This window comes from Pinus tabuliformis, chromosome 7 (genome assembly GCF_031772625.1).
Source record: "Pinus tabuliformis cultivar Carrire ecotype Pingquan chromosome 7, CPIR1, whole genome shotgun sequence".
Classification (NCBI taxonomy): domain Eukaryota; kingdom Viridiplantae; phylum Streptophyta; class Pinopsida; order Pinales; family Pinaceae; genus Pinus; species Pinus tabuliformis.
Window position 1 is genome coordinate 1,079,111,434 of NC_142293.1, and position 10,954 is coordinate 1,079,122,387.

Here is a 10,954-nt window from a genome sequence, read left to right on the forward strand (position 1 = left end):
ATGTAGAGGAAAAACATTTATGCAGCCTTGTAGAGAAGGCCATACGGATACAGAACTATTTTTCATCGTACAAAAGCTTTCCTGATATATTTTTGCCATTTTAAATAACGAACATTATTCTCCACCATCAAAAACATTTACAAATACGAACATAAAACCTCCATCTTAGAGATAAGGTATATGAGAAACAAATAAAACCTTTTAGATCTAGGGTGTAAGTTTGAATCATTTGTTCGCAAAGCAAAACAAAATCACAAGGTATTATGATGCCCTTTATGCAACTGATTTAATTTCCTTCAAATAAATTTAGTGTCAACCACTTTACAAGTTACAAGAAAGAAACCACCATACATGCAAAAAAATCAAACTGTTTACACTTGTAAATTAGCTGGGTATATCCTTTCGTAAGTATGTTTGGCAGAGCACTAAACTTTTCTTGATTACCTAAGAATGCAAAATTTGTAAATGTACTTCAAGACTTCTGCCCTGACAAAGCAACACCCCTAAAGTTTGAAACGTTTAACCAAGATGTAATCATTACATCAAGTAAATTAATTTCATCAAGATGTAGCTTTCAGCAGTTCATAATATTAGTGGCATATAACTTTCTATCTGCCAATTTTTATCAATGCCATAAACAAATTACATCATTTTACATTTTGTCCAAACCTCCATCCTTAATCCCAAAAGAAGCTATCCTTGCCTGCTTTACATGAAGAAAAATTAAATACAAAGGTAGGAAAATTTGTCGACAAAAAATTCTCCACAGATACAAGTAAATCTCAAACAAAGAGTCAGTCATCTTGGTATGATTGTTGTTTGACAGCAATTCCAATCTGAACCACTTCCCCCCATGGAAAGAAGAGAAACGATCAACATACATGGAAAAAGCATCCTCCTCATGGAAAGAACAGAAACGAACAACATACATGAAAAAACTAGGTAAAAAATATCCTTCACTGCAGTCTTTCTAAAAGGGATTTCTCTTCCACTGAAGTGTCCATCTGCACAAGAAAATAATGTTATTGTGCTTTCTTGGGTTCAGTCTTCTCTTTGGATCTAGTCACGAGCTTTTCAGTTCTTGACAAAGCATCCTCTTTGATGAAACTCCACCAAAGGTATGTCAGAGGGACAGTTGTTGCATGCCATACAGCATGAGCATCCACATATCCCCAGATTGGGGGAAAGTCATAAATCTCGAGAAGCATGGCCAGCCCTCCCCCGAAAACTACTGTCCATACCTTGTATCGTGCCGGATGGGAAGTGACACCAGCCCAGATTGCCCACAACAGAAGCTGCGTCACCCCCATTACAACACATACTTTCATGTTCAATCCTGCCATAGAAAAAAAATATAGAGTAAATGAACATTTGGTAGGATATTATTCTTCCCACAATATTTGATCATGCATTTGTACATGTTTTGATTGATTCAGTGTCTATGATTGCAACACACCAGAAAGCACAGGAGATAACTGATGTTGCACATTCATCACTGAATACAAATACTATTTTCCTATCCTAAATATCATTTTTTAATTTAAACTTTACTGTAAATCAATAATGATGCATGCTATTGAAGCTCTCCACTTTTTGTTTCCATATAACTATAACTTGACTTTTGAAAGAAATGCAATATAGACATGCCAAGAAAATACAATAATAGTTCTGAAGCGAAAAAGGTAACCTCACCATAATCGAGTTCATAGAAGTTAAGGTACAAGATGTGGGTGGTCACAAATGCTATCAATGGGGCAGCCACCATAACTCGAGCAGCCTCATCCCTAACATTTAAGGTCCGAAGGATGGCAACAATTAGTGAGTAGCCCACTAGTGCCACCGCTGATGAATAATCAAGTTTTTCTGTTAACTCCACATCCCTGCCACATCAACTGCATCATGTTTCTATCTTGAAGAAATTGTTACTCTGAAATTATCAACAAAACATTGTACACCACATGCCGTCAATCTAAGTTGCAGGAAACGCCTACGTGGACAACATCCCAATACCCAAAACGCCTGGAAAAGCTGAAACAGGTATGGAACGGCTTGGAAATGATGTCAGCCATACTGTATGGCATTTCCAAATCTGGACACACGGTATGGTATGTGGCCGGCAGCATTTCAAAGCCATTTTGACCATTTCCAGTGGCCAAGAGGTACATGGGACCCATAGGAAAATATTGCCCAGTCCATGAAAATGACCCTTTTAGACGAAATAGAGATAAGTGATTGGGCTTTGAGGAGTTTGCCACTAATGGTAATAATAAATTCTCCCTATTTTACATTTTTATCATTTTACTTATACATTTAAAATTTCCATTAATTGTTTCCGTTTTATCATTTTACTTGTACATTTAAAATTTCCATTAATTGTTTCCGGAAGTTTTGATAGTGATTCTAATCTAGTGATTCTAATCTCATTGGATTTTATATAAAGAAAGTAGAATTTCATATCACATCCTGAATTCACCCAGCATTTTTTATCATTTTATTTAAACATTTAAAATTTCCATTAATTAATTGTTTCAAAAAGTTTTGATAGTGATTCTAACCTCATTGGACTTCATATTAAAAAAAATCATATCACATTCTAAATTCAGCTTACTAAACAGTTTTCAGGATTTTAGAGTTTGTACCATTTCCGCTATAAATTTTAGGGTATGGTATTGGCGTTAGTCAAGACCACCAAGCTGTGGGATTAATCCCACAGCATGTGATGATCTACAAGAGTTAATATAAACATGGGTCTCCTTATTATAGGCCATTTATATCTATTCTTCTTATTTTCTTACTTATTTTCTTGAATTCTTATTTTCTTCCAAGATAATGTGTTATTTAAAAAATAAAACCCATATATCTATATTTTTTAGATACCGAGTTTCCTCATTCCCATATATCTATATCATTTTTATTTTTTTTATTGGGGTGTCATATTTCCAGGCATTCCCGTTTTGGAAACTCGTACACGTTTCCACATGTCATGCAACTTAGCTGTCGATGCATTCTCACCTAATGTAACTAAAGGAATGCATATTTATGATCACAGTATGAACGCAAATAAGCAAAACTAACTCGCCTACCTGCTGTGAAAGAAGGCACTCCAAAACCATGCATTCATGGATAAAATGCCATATATATTCCACAAGCCAGTAAAGTCATAGAATGTACTTCTGTTTTGAGGCCTCAATGGTAGCTTGTAATATACAAGAATTAAGAATGAGAGCCATCCATGGAACTGCAAGGAAAGATTAAAGACAGAGAATGCCACTGACACTGGCTCCTGCATGGAAAAATCCTTTTGAGTGCACTTTTTCCATAAGAAACAGTACTGAATGTAGATACACTTCACCAAAATATCCTACTTCAGTGCAATGCATGCACAAATAAACCACACTAAATCAGCAGGTAAAGGAAACAAAAGAAGACATACCTTTTCTAACGAAAGAAAGATTTTATATACAGAATTAAATTAATGAATTTACATTGCACAAACCTGGAAGCCAAAAACTCGCTTGAAAGGCCATTTTCCATGATATTTTACAGGCTTCTGTCCCAGACTCTCCCTGTCTGCCTCCCTTTTAACCATACAGTGGTAGCGACAGTCGCTCTTACAGTCCCATTCTTTCCAACGCAAGTACAGAGGTTCTTGCATAAACCAGGCACCTTCCACAGAAGCACCGTTTACAGGCAGTTTGCAATACTTGAAACAAGTTTTTTCGACACAGCCAGTTTGCTCGCAGTTCTCTACACATGACCTACAAAACCGATATGGATTGTGGTAAAAAAATGGAGAAATGTTAAGTAAAAGTTGGATAAAATCAGGCTGTTTCACTTTTAATTTATAGACGTTTGAACTCTATCCAGAATACCAAATCCCAAAGCATATATAATCAGCTGCATGTTAGCTCCACCAAGAAAATGGCCTTACAAGGTCCCTCAAATCCAACTAGTATTGATATATCAGTGGCTTCAGGATGCTGATATTCTTTAAAAAATAACATAATATAACACACCAGAGAAGTCTTTGAAGATCTATTGACGGTAAACCAAACTAGAAAACAACGAGAAACAGGACCCAATCCAGTGTCTGACCCGGCTTCTCTTTTAACTAAAGATTCATCGATAACAAACTGTTGGTATTTGGAGATGCAACCAGGACAACGAAAGAGACAAGGTAAAAGTATTATTTCATTAACAAAGTTGCCATCGAATATATCAACGTGGCTTTTCTTAAAATAAACCCACTCCTAAGAAATTATTAAACCACTCCTCTAACTAACTTAAAATAATGTGAAGCATTAACAAACATTAGGCCCAGTGACCCCCTTAACAACACTTATCATTACAAGTCCTAAGTTCTAAGGACCTAAATAAGTATTATACCCATAATAGATTATTAAAAGACTCCTATAACTTAAAATAATATGGGCCATTAACCAATATTAAGCCTAGTGACTCCTTTAACGACCAGTCTACATCTATCTGTTTTAATTCAAGATCTATTAAGCCGCTTTCATCTGTTTTAATTCTAGATCTATCAAGCCGAAAGGGATCAAATCTCTTTTCACTCTAAAATAGCTTTGCATATCTGAAGATTTGATCCCTCTCGATGCTTGGTAGATCTAGAGTTAAAATAAATCTAGGTTGATTTAATTTCCTCTTTTAAATGTTGGGTATACGAACAAAGTCCCACATTGATTAGAAATGGTAGAAGTGGGAAGGATCATGGGTATATAAGGATGAACAAATATCTCCATTGGTATGAGGCCTTTTGGGGTAAAGCCCAAAAACAAACCCATAAGGGCTTAGGCCCAAAGTGGACAATATCATACCATTGTGGAGATATGTGGTGTCCAGAGTCCCAACAAGTGGTATCGGAGCCAAGTTCGAGGTTACCCAAGTGGATGAATCCTCGGAATGCCGAACAAAGATGGTGAGCCCCCGTAAGCCTGTGGATGAGCTCGGTTAAACAGGCGGTGTGCTCCGGATTCTTCATGGACGTGTTGGGGAACACACGGTGAAGAGGAGTTGACCTGGGATGGAGCAAGCTCTCGAGACAGGTGGTGCTACCATGTAAGGCGTGTGCTTCCAACGCATTGGAGCGGAGAATCCTGGTTGGTAGAGAGAGGAGAATCCTACGGTTTGAGGGGAGGCTCGATGGTCTTTTGTTCGAGGGGAGGATTGTTGGGTATACGAACAAAGTCCCACATTGATTAGAAATGGTAGAAGTGGGAAGGATCATGGGTATATAAGGATGAACAAATATCTCCATTGGTATGAGGCCTTTTGGGGTAAAGCCCAAAAACAAACCCATAAGGGCTTAGGCCCAAAGTGGACAATATCATACCATTGTGGAGATATGTGGTGTCCAGAGTCCCAACATTAAATAGGCTATATTCCACATGAATATAATGGGTCAATACCATATATTCTCATAAACCTGGAACTCAAAAACCACCGGTAACTTGACCAAGTCAAATTTACCTTCTTTTTTTGTGACCCACTCAGCGACCTGCCTAACACATAACTATCAGTAAACCTCTGGGGGGTTATGATATGTCCTCCTCCTTGTAGCCCAAGTCACAACATGGGCAATTTGAACTTGGGTCTTTTCACATAATATTACATTACAACACAACATCTCTACCATTCTAAGTTGGAAAGTGTCTCTCAGCGCAATTATTAGTACTAGCATAGATCCATCTTAATCCTATATCTATAAAGTGCCGAGAGAGATCATATCTTTTATGGTGCAAACCTTTCTTCAAATTTTGCACAGTGAAAGAGGTTTAGACTTCAAAAGATTCGATCCCTATTGGTGTTTGATAACCCGAGATTAAAATGGATCTATGTTGGTTTACTTTAAATTATTCTCTCTAGACATCAAGTTGATATTGAAATATTAGTTAACATGAATATTCAAATATTTTATTCAAAGTACGCATTGAAATATGACAGTGAAAATATGAGAATTTTTTTTACTTTCCAAGTCTTTATCTCTCTATATATAAAATTATATTACTTAATATAGAAATCAAAATATTTTATTTATGGCTCACAATGAAATATCTTTTTGTTATTAGTCTTTCATTTTTAAATACCACATCTCAAATCTATGTTGAGCATAAAAGGAATTTCACATCTCTTTCATAATGGGTTGTAATATCAATATTGCTTTAAATGTTACTTGTAAACTCCATGTTGAGTAGTGAAGGAATTACATGTCTCTTTTGTAGTAAAAAAGTAAGAAACGCTTGTGGACAAAATTGGAAATTTTCAGTGAGTATTACTTTATATATATATATATATATATATATAAAGTTTGATGTAAAATTATGTTCTTTACAGTGGACATTGATATATTTTATTTTATTTATGGCCAACATTGAAATACTTTTTTTTGTTGAGTGTTTGAAGATTTATGTGGTGAGAATCTTGAGCTTGAATATCTAGAATATAATCCACAGTAGTCATTTTTTAGTCAACATTTCGAGTCTATAACAAGACTCATCGTCAGAACAAATCCACAAAGAAGAACAAGGCTCAAGGATAATAAATAAAAGATGGAAAAATAAGAAAAGTGAAAGGGCCGACAAGCTAACCCTAAAACTAATAACATGGAGATTATAAACAGAATAAAAATATTTTTTAATATTAGAATTAATTATCATTATTATTATCAGTAATAATTATTAATTTAATCAATTTAATATTAATTAGAGAAGGGGTTGGATTGGGAAGGTTGAACGATGAACCCTAACAACCGTGAAGCCGCCTCCCCTGCTTCGGCCGCTGTCTGGCCTATGCTCGGCCCTGCTGTTGACGGAGACGAGCGATACAGTCATGAAGCGTCGGCTTCCTCCTTCAATGATGAACCGCAGGTCTTCCAATTTCTTCTGAGTGCCCCCCTCTCTCCTTTATGTTCCGCTCGGAACTCTGGGGTAGGCAGATCGCGGCCCTCTGTTGCTGCTTCTCGCACCCGCCGCCCCCTTCAGATTGCAAACGCAATGATTAAAGACGAACAGGGAAATTCTACTCAAGCTTCTCCTCATGCGGCGGCTACTGGGAAGACATTCTATGATCTAGAAGGTAGCTCAACCTTATTACTACCTCCTCTGTCCACCAAGATTAGCCAATACTCTGTTTTTAATCTTCAGAATTCCTTCAGCTCCCTGGATCTGCCTGGATGGACCATCTAGAAGCTCTATGGGGCGGAAAGCAATGACAGACTCGATGACGTGGGGATTCACCCATCATCTCCTCACAAGCCCCTGCGGCAAGTTCAGAAAAAGAAATCCCTGCAAAGCTCCTGCCTCCTCTCGTCTCAGATCTGCAGAGAAAAGAGGAACTCTGATCTTTCTGCCTCGTTTCAGATCCAAATCAAGCTCATCTCTGGCAAAACTCTGCTACAATGGGTGAGCTCATCGGATCTAGTGCAGGACCTCAAGCATGCTCTGGAACTCAAGATGGGGATTCCCTCTGCAGCTCAACGACTTCTCCACGAAGGTAAACAACTTGAGGATCTACACACCCTTTCTTTTTACAGCATTATGAGAAATGCCTCCAATATTTTTACCCTTTGTTTGAGAGGGGGAGCTGTAGGACAGTCATCCTCAGCTAAGGCGTTTTCATACAAAGATGTTGTCCATGCACAGAGGCATGAGAAGACAGTTCCACCAGTTCAGGCTCCCAAACCTTTTCTGGTGGACAAAATGGAGGAAACCCCATCCATTGAAATAGTGCATCCAACGCTAGATGAGCAAACCCAAAAGTTTGCAGAGCATGGCATTATTTGCAGGTTCAATGGGCTATGGCCACGCACAGCAGACCTCTACCAATGGATTCACTCTAACTGGACCAACAATTGTAAGGTTCTGTTATGCTCAAAGGGCTTTTTCATTACAGTGTTTGCTTTTGATGAGGACTACCAAAGAGTTTTAACTGCAGGGCCATGGTTTTGGGGCTCAGCGGGTTTATTCCTCACCCCCTGGCTCCCAGACTTCGATCCATCTACAGCAATCATCACCAAGCTCTCAATCTGGGTCAGACTTCCTAATCTCCCGGCGCATCTATGGCACTTTGCTGTATTCCAAGGGATCGGCAATTCTCTAGGCCGCTTTCTAGACACAGACATTTCTAGAGGGGAAAAGGGCCTATACACCTTCGCCAGAATCTGTGCAGAAATAGACATGAGCAAAGGTCTCCCTGACAAGATCAATCTCAAAATTGGAGACTTTCATTGGACTCAGAACTTGGATTACGAGAACACAGCATTCCGCTGCCGCAACTGCCATCACACAGGGCACCATCAGAGCTCTTGTCCCTCGATGCCGACCCAAAAGAAGAAAGCCAATCCTAAGCAGAAATCCAAAAGCTAGAAGCCTCATGACCCTCCCCCCATGGACGATTTTGATTTCAACTCGGATGAAGAGGAGGAGAGTGAGGAAAGAGTGGAAGCAAAGATGGCACAGGCTCCACCCTCGGCTGAGCCTGAGGATTTGTCTATCCAGCCAATCTCTCAGAAAAGGAATCATGAATCCTCTACCTCGGATTCAGATAAGGAAACCTCTCAGTCAGCCCAACTCAGTTTGCAAATCATGCCAGCGCAGCAGTGCCCTCCCGAATGGGTCAAAGTTGGTAAAAAGAAAGGGAAAAAAAGCAGAATAGTTGATTCTTCCCATGTGGGGTAGAATCCTTTGCTCTGTTTTTGCTCCTCGGTTCTTCTAGTCTCTTCCTGCTCAACTCTACTCTCTTCTCTTTTCTTCTAGGGGCCGAGGTGGATAGCATATCCTTTCCGACTGCCTGTGCTCTTGCTTCTCTTGGCTGTAACTTCTCACTGTACTATATGTTCTCTTAATAGAATTAGTTTTTATCGAGGAAAAAAAATTATTATTAATTTAATATTAATAATAATAAAATTTAATTAATAATAATAACATAGTTAATAATTCTTATAATTAACTTTATAGATTAATAATAAATATAATTAATAATATTTGATGATATAAGCATTAGCTATTAACGTTGATAATAAGTTTTATTATAAAGATTAATAACGTTAAATTTACGGTAAATTATTAATTGCACGTTGTTAATGTCAAAAAAGGTTCTACAATATTGTTAATATAAAGAATAAAGTTAATAGTTTTTATTAAAGCCATTACTAATTGCACGTTGTTAATGTCAAAATAGGTTCTATAATATTGTTAAAATAAAGAATAAAGTTTAAAGTTTTTATTACAACCATTAACTTTAATCTTGAGATATTGTAGGGATGAATTATTCTAGCTTATTAGATATTCTACGAATAAGGTTTGATATTGAAAGATTTTTTTTATCAATATTTATGTTTGATATTGGAAAAAACATTGTTATTGATATTTATGTTTGATATTGAAAATTTTATTTTCTTCGTAACATTTTTTAATTTCTTAATTCTTTTAATATATGTATTTTTAATTCTTTTAATGTATATTTTATTATGATAGGGAAGAACTATTCTAGCTTATATTAGATATTCTACGAATAAGGTTTGATATTGAAAGATTTTTTTTGTTATCAATATTTATGTTTGATATTGAAAAAAAAAATTATTAAAATTTATGTTTGATATTGAAAATTTTCTTTTCTTCGTAACATTTTTTAATTTCTTAATTCTGTTAATATATGTATTTTTAATTCTTTTAATGTATGTATTATTTTTTTTAATATAATGTTACGGGACAAAATCTCCCCCGCCCCCCCCGCCCCCCGAAACTCTAATTAAAACATTTTAAATGATGTTTACATTAAAATGATAATGACTTTCAAAATTCTGATTGTTAGTACTAGCCTACCTACTCTTCCTTCATAGACATGGAACTCTTATAGGTCCTCAGCCTCCTCATCAGTACTATTTTCAATACCAAGATCATTTCCTTCTTTCACTTTATTTTCTTTAACGTTTCTTTTTAGAAGATCAAAGGCTCCGACTTTACAAATCTAGACTGTGTAGCCAAGTTTTAAATCTTCTTCTTTGTTGCTGACCTTGATTTCCCCCATCTTCTCGCCTGTTTTGTTGAGTTTCCTCTTCACTCAATCATTTTTTCCATAGCCATTAAAGAGAATATTATATTCTACAATCATTGTGAAGGTAATTGAGTCAATGTACATTGTAAATGCTACATTGCTAACTTTGTGTCTTCTTTGTCCTTTATGCCTACTTCTGCTAACTCCTTTTACAGGGATCTTAGGTCATTCATATGGTGTGATATTTTTAAACCTAACGAACTGTAGTTTCAAGGAAGACTAGTGGATTCAATCCAAACTATCTACTCAATTCATCCCATATTTCTTCAGATGACTTTCCAGGCAAAGGCCTGTAGAAATTTCAACTATCTATGAGTCTTACGCAAAATAGAAATGTCACCTCTTTCCTAGGGGCTTCCTGGATCTTAACCATGTGAATTGTCACCCTTAAGGCTGTTATGAAATACAAAATGCAAAATAGAAATGTCACCTCTTTCCTAGAGGCTTCCTGGATCTTAAACATGTGAATTGTCACCCTTAAGGCTGTTATGAAATATAAATGGAACAGCGGCAACAGTGAACAATATTTCAACTTGTAACAAGTTACAACTCCAATCCACTAGGCAATTCCAAGAGAAAAGAGACCAAAGTGTGCCAATAAGTTTCAGCCCTCTAGAGCAATCTTATCATGCATAAAACAGTTCTAAAAATCTCTTATAGCAACTGTAAATACAGCAGCACATCTGCCCCATCTTCTTCAATATATATGTTAAATCACTTAACAAATTCAGCCTTGACTTATGTCAAATCAGCAAAACATACAAGAGCTAGACATTACAAAACCGTGAAGAAATAGATCGTTGAAAATCAAATCTGCAATAGAGACAATTTTGGACGGCTGGGAACGTTAGTAAATACACATAAAAATAAATTTCATGTTCAT

General features: G+C 36.7%; 1 protein-coding gene across 1 annotated transcript in view; it reads right to left on the minus strand.

Moving 5' to 3' along the window:
- Window positions 1–487: 487 nt before the first annotated feature.
- Window positions 488–10,954, minus strand: part of LOC149251329 (uncharacterized) — a 74,417-nt gene continuing 63,950 nt past the window's right edge. Inside the window, exons 2-5 of the mRNA XM_089459355.1 lie at window positions 3,497–3,758; window positions 3,084–3,283; window positions 1,693–1,880; window positions 488–1,336 (exon numbers count right to left, since the gene is read on the minus strand). Of these exons, the coding sequence (XP_089315481.1) occupies window positions 1,023–1,336; window positions 1,693–1,880; window positions 3,084–3,283; window positions 3,497–3,758 (964 nt within the window). The 3' untranslated portion in view covers window positions 488–1,022. The remainder of the gene's footprint in view (window positions 1,337–1,692; window positions 1,881–3,083; window positions 3,284–3,496; window positions 3,759–10,954) is intronic.